The sequence below is a fragment of the Coffea eugenioides genome, chromosome 5 (genome assembly GCF_003713205.1).
Source record: "Coffea eugenioides isolate CCC68of chromosome 5, Ceug_1.0, whole genome shotgun sequence".
NCBI lineage: Eukaryota > Viridiplantae > Streptophyta > Magnoliopsida > Gentianales > Rubiaceae > Coffea > Coffea eugenioides.
The window spans coordinates 43,343,286-43,366,392 of NC_040039.1; the positions used below are offsets into that span (position 1 = coordinate 43,343,286).

The window sequence follows — 23,107 nt, forward strand, 5'->3', positions numbered from 1 at the left end:
CAACATCCCTCCGTATCATGCCCCACATCACGGTGTAAGGTACAATACCGGTTCTGGTTTCTCTTGTTCCGGGGTGCCCCATCTTGGGTAGCCGCTCCACTAGGCCCTCCGCCTCCATGAAGGCCAGAACCTGGGCTCTGGATCGAGTCAGAGGGGTGTAGCCTTTTGCTGGAAGCGACGGTGGAGCGGGGGCCTTATCCTTTGAGAGCCGGTCGAAAACATTCTTCTTGGCCGAGCCGTCCATACTCTCGGGGGGATTCACCCGTCCTCTCCGATCTCTGATCTCCCGATCTGACTCCCTCTTCAGGCGAGCAGCCTCCTCCGCGTTGGCGGCCGCGTGCGCCCTAGTCAGGAGCTCTTCCAGGTCTCCGGGAGGTTTCTCGACGAGCTTGAGAAAGAGCTCTTCCACCCTAAACCTGTTCATGAAGGCGGCCATGACCACCTTTTCATCCTTGTCCCTGATCTGCAAGCTCTCCGTATTAAAGCGGGTCATGAAATTCCTTAGGGACTCGTTCGGCTTCTGCCGGATTGCCATCAGATGAGTCGCGTTTTTCGTGTAAGTCTTCGAGGAGACGAATTGGGCGGCAAACTGCCTGACCAGCTCGGGGAAATTCCGGATGGACCCCGGTGCCAGACCTTGGAACCAGAGCCGGGCATTTCCCTTCAGGAACATGGGGAAGGTTTTCCAGCGGACCCCATCCGCAGCGGTTTGCAGACGCATATGCGTCAAGAAGACCGAAAGGTGATCTTCCGGGTCGATCGAGCCGTCGTACAGTTCGATATTCAGGATTTTGAACCTTCGGGGTAGTGGGTAGTCCTCTATCTCCCGGGTAAAGGGCGAGGTGGTGTAGTTGTCCTCGTACAACTGCGGCCGCAGGATCTGCTCAAACTCGTCTAGGACAGGCTTCCACTGGGGGTGGTCCCGCGGCCGGCTTTTGATAGATCGGGCGGGGGAGCGCTCAGGCTCCTTCCGCGCAAACTTCCACGAGGAGGGATTCCTTGGTCGGCCCCCAGCGGACCGGTCGCGGGAATACCCCTCGCTATCCCAGACCACCGAGGCCCTCGGCCGAGGAGGAGTCCGTGGCCGTTTCCTCCTGGGGGGCTGGTCCCGTGACTCATCCTCCGAGGGAACGGGAGGTGATTCCCTCTCCTTCCCCTTCGCCTTGGAGGTTTGGGCGCCCCCGGCTTCACCCCCCTCATTTGCTTGTCGAATTATGTCTTCCAGTATGGGAAGATTCTCCGTCACGAACTGAAAAATCTGCTGTCTCCGTTCCCCTGAGAGGGCTGAGCCCCCGGCGCCCCGAGCCGCCTCGGTCTCCATTCGCCGGGACCCCTCGCCGGCTCCGAGATTGGTGTTCTCCACAGTTCGTTTTGAGCGCGTTCTCACCATCAACACAACTACTCGTACCTTCGGTTCCCACAGACGGCGCTAACTGAAGAAATACGGAACTTCCCCGGACCGAGCTGACCTGATGAGCTCGGCGTGCTGATGAGAAGAGCGCATCCTAAGCCTGCAAAACGAACAAGAAAGTGATCCAATGGGGGAGCCCCGAGGTCGTCCCCGAGGGCATTCCGACGGTCAAATTAGTTTTCCGGTGAATGAGATTCACGGGAAGTAAAACGGTCGAGAGTAATTGTCCAACAGTGAGCGTACCTTGCGCAGTCAGTGTGCGTTATGATTTATACCTGCTTAGGAGTCCAACCTCCGTACGTTTCGAGACCTGCCCAAAATAGCCTCAATCCCGCACTGAGGGGGAGCAATCTCGACTTATGCGGGATTGTTCTCTAGAGCCCCTTGGAGCCCTAACGGCGGAGGGCCACGGGACGGTTCCCATGGGCCCGGGGTCTAAGCCCAACTCGGGCCTCCCTAAACTGCCATGTGTATAGGTCCAGGACGGGGCCGCTGCACCTATCAAACAATTGGGTTAAGTGGATCTACACACTGCAAATGTCATACTAGAATGTCGATAGTTAACCAATTCCAAGAATCAGGATTACCAGACAACCAAATGGTTGTTGAACTACTCATTAGCAACCTTCTTCCAGGCGCCCCCTTGATGAAAGAATTGAGAGTAGCGTTAACAGGCGAATCGAGTTCATGGTTGGTTCCTGAAAGACTTGGGACCGTGAGATCCAATATTGTGTACAATCTCTACCGTAAGCAGTGCTTTCAAGATTGAAACAAAGCAAATCAAGGGATCCTTCCTTCCTTGAGGATTTAAAAGAAAAAATACTACATGTTGGGCGTGTTGATGGCTTCTTATTTTTTTAACCAACACAAAATTAACTTGGGCTGCGTAGCTTATTTTGGGCTTTGATGCTGGTTTCCTTGAAAAATCACAGTAAACCAAGTATCAACTGCAATATCAGTTTTTAGTTTCCACACTTCAAGGCCCAATGCATGTACATGTCTAATGCACGTGAGGATGAGTTGTTTTTTTTTTTTACTTTTTTTTTTGGGTGGATGTGAGTAAAAAATTTCCATTTGTAGTTGTGGTGGCTTATCAAAAATTAATTCAATTAGTAGATTTTTTTTTGTTACAGTACTTGATTATATTATTTGGGTGTACCCCTGTATAAGTGAGTTTTTTATTTGATAATATATAATTTTGAATTTCTAAAACATATTTATCTCTACATTTAGTTTAAATTTTATATTAAAATAATCAAAGCTAATTTTTTTTATATTTTTCAAATCACAAACTAGTCCCAGCCTATTACGTTCTAATAGATACTTTGACAAACCTTTTGCTAACGAAAATACTAAAGGAAAAGAATATTACTGGAACATAAGAGGGCATGGCATCAGTAGAGGTACTTCAACTTTTCAAAGCCAAGTCGACAAATAATACACTCACCCAAGTCTTCAAGCACTGGTTCGACCGTTTCTTTACTTGCACATTTAGGTTTGCTGTTCTGAGATAAGATGCTTCCACAGACGTATTAGTTAATTCCTTCTGTGGATTCAGTAAACATCTGCTTTGAACTCTCACAATCTCCATGCTCTATTCCTTGCTTTTCATGCAATTCAATTATTTCACTGGTGAAAAGCTTATCAGACAGGTCGCGGAACAAATTGCAGATACCAAACAGCTCTCCTTGAAATTCTCTGCAATCCTGAAAAGTGGAATATAAGAAGACAACTGTGCACAGAATCAGAAAATCAGCAACAGTACCTGCACACCATCAAAGTAAAGTTTCTCCAGCAATATTTGCTAGTTGTTGCTTGTAAACCTGCCTGGGGTAAACAAGTTCCTCTAGAGAACCGGCTGCAAGAAGACGGAAAACAATGACATGGGGATTCTGCCCATAATGTCTTGTGCCTGCAAATCCTGGGCAGGATTCCAATTTGGGTCAAAGATCACAACACGATTTGCACTAACAAGATTGAGTCCAAGCCCACCAGCTCGAGTTGATACGAGGAAGACCTGCAATTAAGATGTAAAATTAGAAACTCGAGTCTCACAGTATCAAAACTGACTCTAAATGTCAAAACTAAACTGTTTGCTTGGACTTGAGTTGAAGTCATCAACAAGAGACTGGCGTACTCCAGTCGGAGTAGATCCATCAAGCCTTGAAAAGCAACAGCCTTTGCGTATAAGGAACTTTTCAAGTATGTCCAGCATTCTGCTCAGAAGGAAAACATTAAAAGAATGAGAGGATAATGACAAGCTGTCTCAACTCAACTCTTAGAAGTGTTTAAGGCTAAGTGTAGATTCTTCATCCATTATGGTGCAAAGAGCCAATTCATTGCAGGGACATTACTGGCAAGTCCTATTTCAAAATATCAACAACATTTAAGTCCAACTAATTTATTCCAAGACCAATAAAGACCAAAAGTTAACGGATTTTCATATATTCTTTTTAAAACTTCAACCACAGTGTAGCTTCCTCTTTTCTTTTCCAAAACAACAGAGTGAAGTTCCATCCGTTAAACCAAAACAGTGCACAATTCCATTGGGGAACCCATAAGGAAGAAGAAACCCAAAAAACAAAAAAATTGAGAAAAGAAGAAAAGATAACGACTTGCTATAGTTTATTTTAGCATACAAGCAGCATTCAAGATTCCTGGCAATTTTTTACCAGAAGCCAGTAAAGCATACGCTGGAAACTTTGAGCAGCGCATGCAAATTTTTGGCACGCGAGAAGGGAAACTGGAAATATAGTCTACATGGAGTCAAGTTATGAAAAAAATGCATAAACAAGAATTAGAGGCTAATTCTTGTGAAACGTGGGTGTTTTGTTTGTGGTGGTGGCGGCGGCGGCAGACCACAAACAAATTTTTTCCACTGGGCAACTCTTTCTTCTCTACTCTCTCAGTCTCTTGCTCGTTCCACAGATTCCAATTCCAAGCAGATTTTTTGCACTTTCTCTTCGAATTCTCCGGGGGAAGAAGCAAAGGTACCATCGTTTAAGATTGCGAGACTTCAAGTATGCTGGCCAACTTTTTTGCAACTCCAATGATAAAATTCAAGAAAATAGCAGTAAGCACAGATTTTTTTTTTTAAAAAACCATGTTTCCATCAATCTGTCAATTTCTTGGTTCTATTTTTGTTTATTGATATTAAGTGCTGACATAGTGTCAAGTAATGAGTTTTTTCTTTTCCCTCTTATCGTTTCAGCATTTCGGCCGTGAATTGATCTGGTTTGAACTAGTTTTGCACGATTTCTTCGGCTTAGTTTTATGCTATACTTTTGTTGTTCTAGGATTCAGCTTTTTTCAGATTTCCTCTACTTGCATTTCTGTGATGAGCAGGTAAAATTTGAAAGAAATCTAAAGAAGCGCTAATCTGGTTTCTCCATTTTTTAAAAAAAAAAATTATTTTTTACATGAATTCATCTTTTTTTTTTGTCTTTTTGTTTATAGATAATAGGAAGCCAGACAATCATTCTGGTGTTGAGTGGAAGCAAAACGAGGATAAGAAACTTTGACAATTAGGATTGGACGAGGTTATCTGGGTATTGGTTGATATTGCGGAACTCCTCATTTGCTTTGAATTGTTTTGGGTGGTGCAAAGTCATAACGCAGCCAAATCCTTTGCCTACGGTAGAATTATGGAAGCATGAATAGTGTTACATGGATTTATTTTCTCTTTATTTGTTTTGGCCTGTATTCTACCTTTGCCTTTCCTTTTGAGGGAAATTTCATGATACTTTGTAATTGTCGATGCTACTCTGCTTGCTATTGTACTTGCTGTGTTTCTCCAAGTGAGAAACCGTGCACTTCTTTTTTCATATCTTGCATTTTTTTGGGTGTTGCAAGTGAAAAAAGGTATAGTCAAAAAATTCCAATTACCAAAATGAATGCAAATATGGCCATAATTGTTTCTAACCCACATGTAAATGACCGGCTACAAAAAAAGCCCAAACAAAAAGACATTTTACGGTTAAATATTTCTACCAAATACGCAATACAGAAAAAAGGATTTAAAAAAAAAAATCTATTTCAACAAGTATACGCTATACTTCAGGTCCGTTTGGGGTTAAAATTAGAAGTAGAGTTTTTTATGTTAAAAGCACTTTTAATAAAAGTTCAAATTTGATACTTTTAGACTAGCTCTTGTGATTTAAAAAATAAAACATCCAATTTAATCATTTTATCCTATATTATGAATCAAATAAAGAGATAAACACTTTCAAAAATTTTTAAAAGTACATATTATTCAATACGTTAATTACTTATTAAACTATATCTTCAAATAAAATATTTAAAAACACTTAAGCAGTTAATAAATAGTTTTATTAAAAAGCTCTATTAGGCCAGTACTTTTGAGTAAGTTATCGCAATTCTAAACTATAGCTATCTATTAGGTTAGCACTTTTGAAAAAGCTATATTAGGTTAATTTACTGTGTACCAAGCTCACAAACTAAATAATAATTACCCAAAATAATAAAAATTCAACACAAAATAACACCAAAATCGACAACATTTTCATTGAAGTACATAGAATTTATAATAAACAACCACACCAACTAATAATAATTTATACACATATATATAAAAAAATAAAATTTAATATTACTAATAGGGGCAGCCCGCGTCACGCGCGGGGTTTAGCCACCTAGTATATATATCTAAAGCAGCAAAAGTCTGGGTAAAAAAAACATGGGTACGATGGGAGGTCTTTCTTTCATTCAATTCACTTGATCAATCCTGAAGCTACCGCTACTTTTGTTATTAATTGATAAACACTCCGCCCTAAACCAATTTGTACGTTCATATCTTAAGCGAAACGGTAGCCACATGGCCTTTACTCAAGTGATTATAAGTGGTGGTAGTCAACCATCTCCTGTCATCCTATTGACCATGAAAAAATGCATTCTACTGGAGAAATAAAGGTCAAAAAGCTACAGTTGGCCCTCGCAAGGGATCAGTTTCTTTTAACAGCTCTAATGTCTTAGAGCACCTTACAAGGAGAATGTCTGAGGGTACAATAAGAAAATCAATTACCTGCTGAAGCTTGACAAGGCAAGGGAGAACAAGGCAAAAAGGACATGAATCACAGCCATCTGGATTATCTCTGTGAAGGTATGGCCAAATGACTCCATTGGGCACTATCTTTTTGCAACACTCTAGTTGTTTTAGATGGCTACCACAGCTACATGGAAGGTCCTTAATAAGGCATTGGATATCAGGTAGCTGTAACATTCTCTGGTATACCCGTTTCTGCAACTCACTCATGGCGTAGAATACAACATTGTCTTCCTTACCCATCATAAGATGCCGATGGTTTCCTCCTTGGTCCTTCTCAACAAATACTTGCGTCACGAAGTGCTGTTTTCGATCTTCAGCAACTCTAATAAATCTTTCTGGAGCACTTGACCTTTGGCCATGCTTGAGAGGTTCATCATAAAACTCCCTGAAATGTTCACGTGTTCCTAAGCAACCGGGTACTACCCATTCAAACAAATTGAACAATTCCATTAGTTTGTTCTGCATGATTGTTCCTGTCAAACCATATCGTTTCTGGGTTTAAAACTTCTCTATAAAGTTTTGACTTCTCATTCTTTAGTCTGTGTGCCTCATCAACAATCACTATCTCCCATTGAACTTTTGACAATATAGTACCGTGAATTCTGTAGGTGTCAAAACTAGTTATCAATATCTCCACTTCTTGAGCTTCTAGTTTGTCGATTATTAAATCACGGAACGGTGCCCACTTTGAAAATTCATTCTCCCAGTTGTGAATAACAGATGTCGGACAAACAATTAGAACACAGCCATTCTTCTCAGGCTTATTTCCCCTCAATGATGTTAAGTTATCAGCTTCTTCGTCCTTTCCAAAAACAGCAGCCATGGAAATACTTTGGTCGGTCTTGGTGAGGAAAGGTTGTTGTCCCTGCAGCATGACAAACATGAGCTCAACAAATAGGCAGTCATTTGCTGAATCAGGAAAAAAGGAAAATAGTAAAACGTGTAAGAATTAGCTTAGCAAGCTATTAAATGCCAAAAACAAAATCAGGCTAAGTGACCGCAGCTAAATTATGAGTCGTTCATAACGGTGCAGGTCAGAGCTGCTAGATTTTATTGGCTCTAAAATGCCACGAAGGTAGATTACATAACAGAGAACAAAAGTATTTGTAGCTACAACCTTGTTTGTAATTTTGAGCAACCGCTTCTGATAAAGAATCCCTGGAGTCCAGAATGAGTGACAAGTAGATAAGTTATTTAGGATCAAATGCAGTTGCAACACTGGCAAAGCTGCTACTTTTGACTCAAGGGAAATGCTATACTAGAAAAGAAAATTTTTATTCAGTTCCCAGTTGAGGATGCTCACCTCGGCGGTCCCGTACGGCCGAGGTGACCTCATTTCGTCATTCACACGAGCGCAGTCATGTCCTGAACATGATCCCCGAGCTCGGCCAGGTCCCTGGCCTACTACTACTTAGATGACCTCTGCACCTCAAGCTTTCACCTCGGCTGCACGCTGATGATGTCAGCGTGCCTGACATCACCCAGGACCAGTGCTTTATCTGAAAAGCACTGATGCTCTTAATGGCTACTGCGCAAGGTTCCCCGTCACCCTGCCCAGGCGGCTACAGTATCAGAGTCAGACCTCCTGACAAGGAACAGAGCCGTAATGACAGGACATGGGTCCCACTAGCATGAGCCCTCCGTCCTGTCATCCACTCCCACTCTATAAGTACCCCTCATGTACTTCACACAAGTAAGCATACTGTTCATTCACATATACTATTGCTTTTTCTCGTTCTCATACTAACTTGATCGTCGGAGTGATCTCAAGGGAGAAGCCCCGCCATCCACTTCGGATAAGCAAATACCCCTCACTTCACCTGAGAAGGGACTGATTTAGGTCGGTTCATCTACCCACCAAAAATCACCTCTTCAATTGGCGTCGTCTGTGGGAACGAGATTACTGCTAAAATGAGATCCACGCGCTCCAGAAGCGGGAGAGTTCCCTCAACCGGGGTTGGGCAAACCTCAGGAGCCCAGCAAGGTCGCATTTCTGAAGAACAAGTGTCCCCAAAGACCCAGCCCAACAACGAAGACGCCATCGCCAAGATGGCCGAGTTTGTAGCTGACAATCCTAACATCTTCGAAAAACTAGGGAGGTACTTCAAGAGGCAGGGGTGACGGGGAACCTGTACATAACAAAATGATACTAAGAACAAAATCAAATCATACTGGTGAAAATCAAGGTTCGCAAGCTATTACTACCAATAAACAAATAATAATACATTTTTAAAAGAAATAATCATCAAATACGACAAAGAAAGCTTGGAATTCATTATTCAACACCAAAGAAGGTAGAATTTGAAACCTTATGTAAAACGTGTTTAGCACCAGCATAAAGCATGAGTCTTCGTGTTTCATCATTTTCAGGAAACTCTTTTCTTGGACAAATGTTACATAAAATATGCACTTATGAAGTTGTAAAGGCAGAAGAATAAATTATATTTTTGTTTAATGTCTATAAGAACTTTCATCTCCAAGCAAGAAACCGGAAAAATCCACTTTTCGTCCCTAAATTTTGAGTTAGGAACACATATCGTCTCCAAACTTTTAGACGCACCACATTTAGTATATGAATTAATTATTCTTTGCCACATTTAGTCCAAAAACTGTAAATTGCTTAATTTGGATGGAAAAAGTCACGTGTTTGGCATGTAGCCGTTAAGTAAAAATAATTTCTCAATCAAAATCAACGGCCACGTCAGCCTTCTCCAATCAAATTGAATATTTTACCATTTTTTGACTAAATGTGGCCTAAAATGATTAATTCATGTACTACATATGGTGTGTCTAAAAGTTTGGGGACGAAATGTGCCCTTAATTCAAAGTTTAATGATGAAAAGTGGATTTTTCCCGACAGGAAACTAAGAAAAAGAACTGAACAGGAAAATAATCATGAGAAAATTGTGTGTGTGACAATGATTTAACAGTCTAAACAGACAATCTAAAATAATAGGAGCTTTACCAAGTTCCCAAAAGTTAGGAGAATTCCAAATGTACTTAAAGGTCTACGGGACAACACAATCACAACGTTCAGAATTTGATCATCAGTGCGAAGATTGCAACTAAGGGGGAAAGAACTTTAGCCAACTACTTGTTTGATTATTGGAGATAGCTTTACTTGGGATTTTAATTCTTATTGGTAGTTATTCTTTATTGGTTTCAACCTTCCAATCATCCACATTCAAGTCACGTACTCTGATGAATAGCTTAAGCAAATATACAAATGAATACATGAAAGAATAAACTTTGATACAAACTCAAATCAGCAGGACAGAGTATTAACTACCAATTCAAAATGACTCGGAATCTAACTATCACCAAAATCAATTGCATAAAGTATTAAATACCAATTCAAAATGACTCGGAATCTAACTATCACCAAAATTAATTGCATAAATGAATCAACTTATTGCCAAAGCAAACAATTAGATAAGAAACCACACCATTCAAACAATTCAATTGCAGTATAAATCACACCATAATGCATCAATTGCAGTAGTTTTTTGGCTTACCTTGTTCCAAATACTCCCTGCAAAACTTTTTTCTCATAGTTGCTCCAAACCTATTCCAACAAAACCACACCATTTAAATTGTACACATCAACCAAATTTGTGTGAAACAATAATATCAACACTAAATTACACTAACAGAGTATCCAATTTCAGAATAGAAACTATGATTTTACAAAGCAAATCATACCATAACAAAAAGAATAAAAGCTGACCTCAAACCAAACCACCAAGATTAGATTCACCATAAAACCATATTGAAATCTAGAGTACAATAGCAAGACAAATAAGTATTTACCGGAAGACGAAAGGAATATAAAGGAATATAACGGAAGAATGTGAAGGAGAGGACATTTGAAGAAATGAAGTTGAAACTGATGCTTAGTCATAAATGCTTTAATTGAGATGAAAATGGCATTTGAATGTCTTCAAGTTATAATAGTAAATCAATGGTAATAATTCATACTAATTATAATTTAACTAACACTAGCCAATCAATGTCTCTATAAGAACATTTAAGTAATTACACCGATAAAGAAGCTATCATGGGTTATACCCATTGTAAAAAAAACAACCACATAATCACATATTCCTAAAATATCTAAACCTCTGGACAAATCACAAGAACATTTCGGTAAATACAAAAATACACATGCTATCTTAAGTAATTCTCAATGTTATAACTACACTCAAAATAACCTCACAATTTCAAAATGCCCCTACTCTTACGATTGAAATTCAAAGCCATTCTTTGGCTGAAACTCATTCTTATATAGTATAAGAAATCGAAATTAGTATTCTATACAAATATAATACATGATATATGGTCGTCGTAACTCACAAGTTTTAATTAAAGCTCGAACAAAACCTTGGTTTGTTTGTGGAAACAAATCATAATTTTAAGTCCAAGCAACTTTGTCCGACCCTATTTTTTCATGGTGGATTTAATTTGAAGGGATCGAGTTAAATGTTTTTTGGCTCTCGTACAAATCAAAATAAAAAAGGTAAATTACTAATAAATTCCCTTGTGGTTTCACACATTATCGCATGACCTTTATTTTTGTGTAAGGTAGATATTTGAGGAAGAAAAAACTATGTAATATTAATGTTAGTTGAAATACCAGTGTTACCCTTAATTAACTACTAAAAAGAACAAGGGTCTAACTATTTTGCATAAAGTATCACATACTTATAATTTATTTATTATTATTGTTTTATTTGCTTTTCCTCGTTTGTTTCTCCTTTGGCCTAGTCTAATTGGTACTCTTTGTATTTTGGGTCTAAACTACAGCATGGTTTGGTCCTTTCTGTGTTACCTCGATCATCAGTGAAAGGATGTCTGTTGGATGGGAGTGGAATCCCCAGCAATGATCAGATGGGCACATCAGGGAGATGCTGCTACAAATAATGAGAATTTTCTGTGCCTTATATTACATAGTGGAAAATACCCCACAAAAGTTGAAGGACTCATGGATGAACAATACTCATTTGTAGACGTGGGTGCTGTATCAAACAGTTTACATGCTGTATTTGGATTTTGGACCAATCAGTGTGTATGAAGATATGAGCCTATGACTACAGTTTGTGCTCCAAAAATAGGAATTCAGTTGAGTTCTCCTTGAAAGAGCACGTAAACTGAATGATTACAATGGTGATCTGCACTTGGCAATCCTAATTGCATCATCCACATATCTTCTTCAGGACTTACTTACGAGACTGATGAATAACTAAGCAATTGTTTGCCAAGAAAGAGTCTAGAATTACAGCAGCAAGTCAAGAATCGTTTCTTGAAAAATGCAGTTCAGCAAACAAGATCTCAGCATACCCAAGTAAGCATAAATCATAGTACAAGCACCAAATTCTTTTTTTTTTTTTTAAAAAGGACATGCAAACAAAATCCTAATTCGAGGAGATCATCATTGCTATTTGAATTATTCAAAATCAGGTCCAGGCCAACGATACTCTTGTTGGGACACAATCTGACAGTTCTCCGAGCATTTATTGACTGATATTCTGTTGGGATCTGAAGCCAGCAGCAATGCTCCGAGAGTCATCTTTCTTAAAGATTTTCTTTTCTGCAGAAGGTAATCAACCAAAGGGCCATTGTGTTGAAGCATTACAATGATTTGATATCCATTTCCTTGAGACGTTCAATGCAGGATACTGGAAAAGCTACTGGCAGAAGACTCTGAAACTCCTTGTCTTGTTCGAAGTTGTTCCAAAACACCTATTCATTTTAAAAATAACCTAAGTACCAGAAAAGACTACTATGATGAGTAGTATAATACGGAGAATCATTACAACTCACATTATCTAAGAAAAGAACCTCAAGATTTGGGGCATTGTCAAGCAATCTTGGCAACACCTTCCACCAGTAGATTTGGTAAGCACGAGGACCAAACGATTGCTCACGGAATCCAAGATGCAAATCGGTCAAGTTCATGAAAACAGGTAATGGATGTGGGGAATGACAAAGTGCCATCATGCAAAATAAGAGCATAATAAAAAAAAATCATTTCTTGAAAGGTAAAGATCCCATTGAAGTGAACATCGGAAAAACAAGCTTTAGGAGTCACCAAAAAGCCAAGGTAATGGAAAAGAAAATACCTCGCCCCAGCCTTAGAAACGTTTGGAAATGATATTTTTTTTTTAATGGTGTTTCCCAATGAAAACTTAACTGTCAATCTACAAAAGTTAGGCATATCTAAATTCAACGCTATGCATCAGGAATTTAGTGAGAAAAATCATGCTAGGCCTAAAAAATAGTAAGCGTACTGTAACGCCCTAGCCTCAAGAGCTAACCCAAGAAACTTTTGAGTTGAAACCACAATTTCAAAATAATTAATTTAAATTCTGGCCAAAGAACTTTTGAGCTAAAACTATGGATTCAAAATGATTAACTCAAGTTATTAAGTAGTCCATGGACCTAGAAATAATATATTGGCCTAGACTCAACCCACGCAAAATCTGTTTTGATGCCATTTGTATTGGATCCACGAGCTTTTAAACTGAAATCACGGGTTCAAAACAATTAAACCAAATTGCTAAATAACCCATGGGTCTAGAGTCATGTATCAATCCAATCCTTTCATTTCTTTTTGATGTTGGACGGGTCCTCAGAGTTAAGACACATATAATTTGATTAAATTTTTAACATTGGTATATAATTGAAGGCAACATGTGACATAATCGAATATCTGCAATCCTTTTGCTTTGAATAATAAATATGATAAGTCTTTTTCAGAAAAATAAAATACTAATAAAAAATAATTTGATTAGTTGCACAACCTTAATTAGAACTGAACATACTCCTTTGCTATTTTGGCTGGCATTCATATTTATTTGATAAGCTAATTTCTTTCAAGAAATACATCGCACCACTTTCCTACTTTTCTTCCCTAGTGTTTAATTAGAGTTTGCTGCATCAGTTTCAAGAAGAAACAAGTTATCTTTGCAGCCTATAAATGACAAATCTGTCTTCATACTTTTCTTCCATACGGGCCGGTATTTGTCTAAAAGGAAAAAAAAATAAAACTAATTTGGCAAAGTATTTTTGTTGGTTATAAAAGCATGATAAGGCCACATCAAACCTTGGCTCAACCAACTTTACTTGCCTCTATGGGCTAATATTTTTTTTCTATTGAAAGATATGGGCTAATTTTTATGAGGTATGAAAAAAAAATATATACGAATATTTTTTGGTCGATCAAAAAGTACAATATGCCCACATCACCTTAACCATAGCACCTTATGAGTTGGGCTAAGAGACAGATTGGCAAGGTGATCACCTGATTGGGTATCCTTTTGAGAGGTAAAAAAAATTGGAAATTTAAAGACTAATATGGATACTAAAGAATAACTTTTTGACCAAATATCATCACACTGCGGCTACAGGAACTTTAGATAGAATACAGGAGTAGCTGAAAATTCCACACTAGTGCAATTCCACGAATGAAATTTGTTTGGGTAAAGCCATGTCTGCTATAGTAATTGTTCAATCTAAGTTCATTAAATCGAACTTTGGAAATATATACATATACATATATATATATATATATATATATATATATATATATAAGTAGTGAAGGCTAATGGTTTGCAGTTAGACAGAAGAGTCTATCCAGAAATTCTGCACCCTATTAGTTCTAGGTCATAAGTTTTTCAATCCCATTGATTACATTATTATACTTGCCAACTCAAGGACTAAGCACTGAATCTTAATGAAAATTAAGTTTCGCTTTACAATAGAGAGAAACATGTAAACAGCAATCAAGATGTACACTATGAGGTACTGTGGTCAACAAACAATCCCTTTATATAGTTAGTTAGAGTACAGGATTCATCAAAATCCCCCAAACATTTGAATGTGGTCTCAGGTCATGGAAATACTTTGGTCGTTCTTGGTTGTTGTCCCTGCAGCATAACAGACATGAGCTCAAGAAATAGGAATCTTTTAGACATTGTAATGAATCTTTTTATTTAAAAAGGAAAAAGTCTATCAATACTTTAATCTGTCTTTTAACTTTTCTGGTTCTGACCCTTTGGAAAAAAAAAAAGAAAGAATGAATGATAAGAAGGAGGAAAGAATCTACAGAAAAGAAAATGTAATAGCAATTGAAGGAAGAGTCAGGATTTGACATTGATAAGGCAATTTAAGGAAGCAGTAGCGTTTTTTTATTTCCTTGTTCCTTCCGGGGATTATTTTTTTTAAAAAAGTAATAATAGAATTCTAAACGAACCGAATAAGTAGATTAAAACAGAACATTGGAAATATTAACTACTTACAGTGGGGCTTGTTTCCCTAATTCGAAACCAGTCAAAGTTCGGTCAAATGATAACAACTTCGGAAATGTGTGCAATCTTGGGCCACTCTGCGCCACTTCCTTTGGTGCATCTCTCCGCTAAAAGAGGACACCAAAAGATCCGTAGTTGATTTAAATTAGTGAGGGCTCGTATTGCTTCTGCGGAGGGCAATTGTCTGAGGTTAGAGCAAAAATAAATCCACAATTCTCGAAGATTCCGAAGGCTACCCATCCACTCTGGAACAACTTCCAACCCCTCAAACTGCCGTATATCTAGAAATGTCAAGGTAGAGAGATGCTGAATTTGGTCTGGGAGAGACGTGATTTTTGGCCATCCACGCAATCGAAGACGCTCCAGAGAGACGAGATTGGTGATGGAGTGTGACCACGGGAAATGATCAAGGTCGTCAGAGAAGCCACCGAGTTCCAACTCGCAGAGGTTGGCTAGATGGTGTAGACCCTTTGCCCAACAACTAGGGTCACGAGAACGGATCCTCAACTGCTGGAGCGATGTGAACTTCTCAAGATTATTACTCAGTGAAGGATTCAGCTCATCACATCCTGAGATGATTAATTCACTTAGAGATTGGGGGTTTTTCATATCTAGAGAAGCATGTAATAAAGCAGGGCATTCTTCTAAGGATAAGGATTCCAGAGATGTAAGGCTATTCAAATTCCTTATACAAGCCAAACTTCCGCATCTCCGTATGCTCAACTCCACAAGAGATGTCAAGTTCTCCATATCTGGTAAAACAACCAACTTGGGGAGCTCATAGATTGTCAAGTACCGGAGATTAGGGAATACCTTAATTGATGAAGAAGAATCCGAGGGAACCATTGCATCTGACCACTCCTCTAGACTTCCCATGCCCCACAACTCAAAACGCGACAGTTTCGGAAACAGAGTGACTGCTTTCACCTCTCTACTACTGCTACTACTACAAGTGCTGCTCCTTGCATTAATATCGAGACCATAGAATTCAGCCCCAATGCGCTTCACATTGTCTAAGGAGTATATCCATAAGGACTCGAGACAAGGCAAGTCCCCTAGTGGTGGTACTCGTTCACACTTACCCAATGCCTTCAACCTGAGGTGTACCAAATTCCTTAGGAGTACCATCAAGTGATCCTTTGCCACCATCCACGACGGCAACCTTGAACCTTCGAAACCACTAATGGTTAAACCTTTCAAGTCTGGGTGAGGTTGAAGACCTTCCATGACACTGTTGATATTGTTGTCGTCACAATCTTCATTTGTATCGCCCCATGAAAGTCTTAAACCTCGAATTCTTGATTTTTCGGACAACTTTGCTTTTGCTGCTGATTCAAAGCCGCTCACATTCTCAAGTCCACATATTTCTAACTCGCCTCCGAGGTTACGCAAGTGTTCCAACTCCTCAAGTTGACATCTCTTGTCTTGGCTTACCTTGAAGTGGGGCAATGTCCGAAGATTAGCCACCTGCCCAATCCCAGGGAACAAACATCTGGGCACATCCCAAGGAAGGTTGACAAACTCGAGATGCCTCAAGTTAATTAAATTGCCAAACTTCTTAGGTATCTCTTTCAAGTAACTTACTTTCAAGGTCATCAAATTGTAGAGCTTTGTGATCGAATCTGGCAGAGCGGTGATACCAGTTTCACTGATATCAAGATGTCTTAAATGTTTCATATTACCCACTGAATTCGGGAGCTGAGTAACATCCCAGCAGTCTACTTTTAATCCACAAAGGTATCTAGACCTTTCCAAGATGTCTTCAAGCATAATACCATCACCCCCAAGGTAATAAAGCATTTGTAAATTTGGAGGAATCCCTTCGATATTCTTTAACACCTTCCCTCGATTCCGAATGATGGTCAAATGCATAACGTTATCATCATGACTGACTTTCATGCCATCCTCTGTGTTTAAGAAACAATTATTTGACACTTGCAATGAAAGATCATGCACAAGGTCATGCATCCGGCAGGACACGATTCCGTTAATGGAATTCTCAGAAGTCGCTTGCAACAATGAACTCCGAAGCAATATGTTGAAATAGTCACTGCCTATATCCTCCATTTGCAAATGACCTCCTCCCTTGGCATCATTAATCAATCCCTGAGCCATCCAAATCTGTATCAAGCTTTCTTTTTCCATGGCAGTGTCCTTCGGGAAGATGGAACAACTTGCAAAGCATTGTTTCACTGACCATGAAGGTAAGTTCTCGTAACTCAGCTTTAGGACAGAAATGACTCCATTCGCAATATTGGTCGACTCGTTCCATATTTCACTCTTCTCGATCGTCAACCATTCCGATACATTCTTTTTGGAATACAACAAACCCCCAATCACTTTGATCGCTAATGGCACGCCGCCGCACTTCTTCAGTATCCTTCTGCCAATGTCCACCAGATCTTGAGTCTTTGTTGCACCACCGTCTGCAAAAGCTAGTTTTTCAAACAACATCCAGCTATGATCATCTGAGAGGATGTCTAGATGATGCAAACCAGATGTTTGCATTGCTGAGGCTACCTCATCACTACGTGTGGTAGCCAATATTTTGCTTCCAGGAGCACCCCCTATTGCCAACAAACAGCTCCTCATGCCATCCCATTTCTCTCGATTGTCATTCCAATTATCATCAAGCACAAGCAAGCAACTTTTTCCTTTCAAATTCTCTTGAAGCTTCCTCACCAATGCTTCCTTGTTTGTCGTCTCAGCACTTTTTCCCTCGAGGGATTGTAGCATCTCATTCAACAGCCTTTCCACTCTGAAATCGTCAGACACACAAACCCATATTTTTTTATCAAAATGCTTCGCTACACTGTCATTTTTTAGCACCAACTGTGCAAGGGTTGTTTTACCCTGGCCACCCATCCCAACTATTGAGATGACAGGTAAATCCTTCTTATAGTGTGAGCTAATTAGCATGCTTACAACTAGAGATACCTCAACTTCCCTTCCCACCATTTCTGACTCGTCCATAAAAGGAACAGTCAACCGATCCACTTTGTGATCAGCAGATGCCATGGTTAGCTGAACTGGATGAAGCCCTATTTGATTTGCTTCTCTGTAAGCTTCCTCTAGAGATGCGCTAACATTCTTGATCTTGTTAGCTATCTCTAGACGAAAGGAAATAGGATTTGAGGAAGAAAAGAAGCTGCGTACCTTGTCGCGCTTCCGATTCTTAACCTTCTGCCGCAGAACTTCATATCCGAAGTCATCCAATACGATCTCAGCATGACGAGCTATGGACTGGAGCCTTTTGAGCCAGAGCTGCACGGCTTTGCTTGTTGATTGCTTGCATTTAGCATCAGAAATCAAAGCTTCCATCATCTCTACTTTCTTGGAGAGCTTCTGAAGGTCTTTCTTTACACCCCATGCCCGGCTGATCTCGTCGGCAGCAAGTGGAAGTATCTTATTCAAGATTACACTAACACAACTGAGCGCAGCTTCAGCCATCTTCAAGGGAAACTCTTTAACAGACAGAGATGAAGGTGAAGTGCTTTGGTTGAATAGTTGGACTACTTTTTTGCAGCCAGAGATGAGCGACATTCAACAGCTATGAGTTCCAAAGCTCTGAATCCATTACTTATCTTTCATTTCATTTTTCCAAAACGAAATTTCCTAGTCTCCATTGAAAGAATTATTATATTCTAGCAGTACATTTTTTTTTTGGCTTTTTCCCTTGGCTTTTGGTAGGGCCTTCACATGTTGAAGCAAGAATAGTACGTATGATAACAATAATTAGAATAGCATAAAAGTCTCGGATGCAAATGTGTGAACTTAAAAGAAGGGATGAGTAAAAGATTCCCCGAGAAAGGGTGCGTTCAGAGCTGGGCTCCAGTTATCAGACAAGATAACGCAAAATATGCAAATGCCTAACCATACGTCCAAATTGTGGAGAATATTGCAACTACGGACTGAATATTGCAAATATATATACACATTACTCCAAGAGAAGTTTATATAATGACCGAATTTGTTGTATGGAGATATGTGACTTTTCTACGGTTATTTTAGCACTAAAATAAAATAAATTAGTAATTGAATAAGTCTAGTTCTTACTTTTTTAGAGCTGTACCACATTTTTTGCTTTTGACTAGTTCAAGTCTATTTGAGTTTTAAATATTATGCTGAGAATTGCGAGGAGAGATTCAGATAGTGTTGTTGATCGCGAAAAATTTGTATAGACTTATTACTTACAGTTTTGATTAATGATAGAGAGTTATTTAATGAGAAATCTAAAATTATTTTTCAATTCTCAATACAAATCTCAGTAAACTATTTTTTCACAGCACTAAATGTTGTTTCTAACATGCAAAGTAGAGATTTTCCAATTTCTCTTCAGCACATGCAAATGTTATCACATACAAGAAGCTAGTGTTGAAAGCAATCGGGCTCAACAAACCATCGGGAACGCCGAGAGAGCTGACCAAGAAAAGTGCATGTGGTCTCGGTTCCCCTCAAAGCTTGCAACTTCTTTTCCCACTGCAGCAGCATTTTCTATTGAAAAGTAGACGTATTGGAGGAAATCTGACTCTTCTTCCAAATTCCAAGGTAGACCTAATATGCTCTGCAAGAAGATTCATAACCAACTAGTCATGCACTCATGCGCTGTATGTTGACATTTAACTGACTGTGGAAATTGTTCATTTTATTTGTCAACAATCAATTATCAAGATATGAACTCAAGATATGAGGATATGCTCTGGAGAAATATCCTTCTCTTAGGTTTCCTGCGTATTTTCTCTGCTCCTCATGTTTTTCATATACAAAGGGTCGCCCTGGAAATTTATCAGCAATTGGTATCATTAGTTGCTTCTACTTGTCCAAACAATCCCTAGAAAATTTATCAGCAATGGGTATCATTAGTTGCTTCTAACTTCTGGTCCTGCAAGATCTATACCAAAGAGTCTCTGTAGCCCACGATGAAAGCCAACATCACAACTAAGTTACTCTATTTTTGTGACTCTTCTATGCCTAAATACCTCAAGAATGCATCACCATACATCAAACATCCTGCTTCAACGCCTTCTACACATTTCCCTCGGCCTTTGTATCCTCCAAACTCAATTAGGAGACGACGTTCAAGAGGATACTTCATCAAGCTCAAATAGTGCATGAAGAGCCAATACTTGGGTATTTCTTTGTTAGATATGAAGTACCCCGAGAAACGAAGAATGCACCCACGATGCCTGCAATCAAAGACATTCCTAATTTGAAAGCAGCTGCAAAAGAATTTGCCATTGAGAGAACCATCCAAGTCACCAGACAGAAATAGAGGAATTCATCGATTCTGTAGGATCCTCTTAAGGTCTCTCTCATCAAAATTATCCTCTCTTGCAAGAATATTGGGAGAGCGCCCGTAGTAAATGACAAGAAGAAGGTCAGGATATACGAGGAATTGGAGTAAGAGACGGATCTAAAAGTTTTTTGTGGATGTAGCGAGACGGATCTAAAAGTTTGATAATGATAGACCTGAAAATATTACAAAGTGTGTAAATCTATCTATTACACAAGTGTTCTAAAAATTAGAGAGGGACCGTATTGTTTTTATAGAAAACACTGCTCATTTTGAACGTCTGTCCCATGGATTTTGCATACTCCGCAGGTAAAGGTTTGCCCTTTTCAGTTGGCGTTGGACAGAGATAGTACGCATGTATGGCATGAATAAATTTAATTTATATGACAATCATGAACATGCATGACAGAGCAAAATTCACAATAGCAGTCTTAAGCATGAGGAACAAGAGGAGGGTTTTGGAAGATGAATGATACTGACAAGTTGCAAGAGGCAGAAGAACCACAACAGCTTCTAGCTGAGCCATTTGATCTTCAATTCCAAGATCTGACCGATGACTTGAAAAGGTAGTCCCTTAAGGTTGTTTGTAGTAGATGTGGGATAATTTGGCTATTCCGAGCCAAATTTATAGGCCTTGAATGAAGATGCAGAAGATTTATCACGTGGTAAACATAAAGTGACCACAAAATTTGTATTCGACTTTCAAATCTTTTTCTTTTCCTTTTCTTGTTTTCCTTCTTGTTGTAAGGTTTAGTCTCCATTGAACCCAAAAAAAAAAAAAAGAATAACAATAATAAAATAAGAAATGCTATGGTCAGCTTTAGTACTTTTCTTAAAGTTGCCAACACTTTCGATCAATAGATGGTATTTCACAATATAGTATGATAGGTGGCCGAGGCACGTTTAATTCCTTCATTTCCTTTATGTGAAAGTCATGAGTGGGCTAAGTGATCAGTTAATTTTACGAAGCTTATTATGATAAATGGCCGTCGAAAGCTTTTAATGCTTTATTCTTTCACACTGCTTTTAGGAGGAAGGCCTGGCCCGACGAGTCAATGATTTGTTGTTCTTCAAAATCGTAAATAAAATTTAATATGGTAGAAATTTGTAATTAAATTAGTTAAGATTCCAATCCCACACTTTAAATAAATCTAATAGAAAAGAAATTCCATTCTTATTATCAGAAAAGCATCAAAATGTCCAATTTTTCTAAAAGGCATATAACAAGTTGACAAGATAATGAGTACATGCAGAGCTTATGGATCACGGTTGCTAACGTTGTATTGGTTACAGGCATCATTATTGTATCATCACTTGTTGCATCTCCATGATCATGTTCACATTCAAGCATTTTTCTGGCTTTTCCATTGGTTGGATTGGCCTCAACTCTCATAGTAATGCTCTAAGAAGGCACAAATACTGCAAGAAATACATATTATCGTCAGCAGAAGTTAGTATTGCTAGCAAGTAACTAATGTGCCTAGGAAGAGGTAGTAGAAATTATATGTTACTTCCCACTTCAGATTGAATATATATGTGTTGCTTTGAATGTAATTTATGCATCAAGAAAAATGGATTTTCAAAAGTATATAACGTTCTGGATTTGAATGAGTTTGTGTATGCAGCAAAATGGAATTTAAAGTTTAATAATGTTGAAAATTATGTGGATTTATATTATGGTTAGTTGGGATTCAAAGAAATTAATTCATACCAATTGTTTATTGGGATAAAAAAATGGTACATGGCGTGGCACGTTTTCGCACTTTTATATTATGGCTGCCTGTACTTAATTTTAAATAATCAAAATTAGTGTGCTACACGAATATAATACATGATATATGGTCGTCGTAACTCACAAGTTTTAATTAAAGCTCGAACAAAACCTTGTTTTGTGGAAACAAATCATAATTTTAAGTCCAGGCAATTTGTCCGACCCTATTCTTTCATGGTGGATTTAATTTGAAAGGATCGAGTTAAATATTTTTTTACTCTCGTACAAATCAAACTAAAAAAGGTAAATTACTAATAAATTCCCTTGTGGTTTCGCACATTACCACATTACCTTTAAAGTTTCAAAATATCTATATAACCTCCTTATAATTTTGTGTAAAGTAGATATTTGAGAAAGAAAAAACTATGTAATATTGTTAGTTGAAACACCAGCGTTACCCTTAATTAAGTACTAAAAAGAAGGGTTATCATCACTTTACTCCCTTAACGTTCGGTGCCACTATCAATTTCCCCCTTAAAGACTTGCTATAGTTTATTTTAGCATACAAGCAGCATTCAAGATTCCTGGCAATTTTTTACCAGGTGCCAGTAAAGCATGCGCTGGAAACTTTGAGCAGCGAATGCAAATTTTTGGCACGCGAGAAGGGAAACTGGAACTATAGTCTACATGGAGTCAAGTTATGAAAAAAATGCATAAACAAGAATTAGAGGCTAATTCTTGTGAAACGTGGGTGTTTTGTTTGTGGTGGCGGCGGCAGACCACAAACAAATTTTTTCCACTGGGCAACTCTTTCTTCTCTACTCTCTCAGTCTCTTGCTCGTTCCACAGATTCCAATTCCAAGCAGATTTTTTGCACTTTCTCTTCGAATTCTCCGGGGGAAGAGGCAAAGGTACCATCGTTTAAGATTGCGAGACTTCAAGTATGCTGGCCAACTTTTTTGCAACTCCGATGATAAAATTTCAAGAAAATAGCAATAAGCACAGATTTTTTTTTTTCTAAACCATGTTTCCATCAATCTGTCATTTTCTTGGTTCTGTTTTTGTTTATTGATATTAAGTGCTGACATAGTGTCAAGTAATGAGTTTTTTCTTTTCCCTCTTATCCTTTCAACATTTCGGCCGTGAATTGATTGGTTTGAACTATTTTTGCACGATTTCTTCGGTTTAGTTTTATGCTATCCTTTTGTTGTTCTAGGATTAAGCTTTTTAGATTTCCTCTAATTGTATTTCTATAATGAGCGGGTAAATTTGAGGAGATCTAAAGAAGCGCTAATTTGGTTTCTCTTTTTTTTTGTAAAAA

General features: G+C 38.7%; 2 protein-coding genes and 1 pseudogene across 2 annotated transcripts; all 3 read right to left on the reverse strand.

Annotated features, from left to right (window-relative positions):
• Positions 1-2,943: 2,943 nt before the first annotated feature.
• On the reverse strand, positions 2,944-8,518 carry LOC113771748 (annotated as a pseudogene).
• Positions 8,519-14,184: 5,666 nt separating this feature from the next.
• On the reverse strand, positions 14,185-16,000 carry LOC113772167 (disease resistance protein RGA2-like). The gene is made up of 2 exons (XM_027316738.1): positions 14,774-16,000; positions 14,185-14,401 (listed from the first exon to the last, which is right to left on the reverse strand). The coding sequence occupies exon 1, from the start codon at positions 15,929-15,931 to the stop codon at positions 14,816-14,818; it is 1,116 nt and encodes a 371-aa protein (XP_027172539.1). The 5' UTR covers positions 15,932-16,000; the 3' UTR covers positions 14,185-14,401; positions 14,774-14,815.
• On the reverse strand, positions 15,979-18,325 carry LOC113771749 (putative disease resistance protein RGA3). The gene is made up of 2 exons (XM_027316313.1): positions 16,130-18,325; positions 15,979-16,038 (listed from the first exon to the last, which is right to left on the reverse strand). Exons 1-2 carry the CDS (start codon positions 18,323-18,325, stop codon positions 15,979-15,981), a joined length of 2,256 nt encoding a protein of 751 aa, XP_027172114.1.
• Between the last annotated feature and the right edge of the window lie 4,782 nt (positions 18,326-23,107).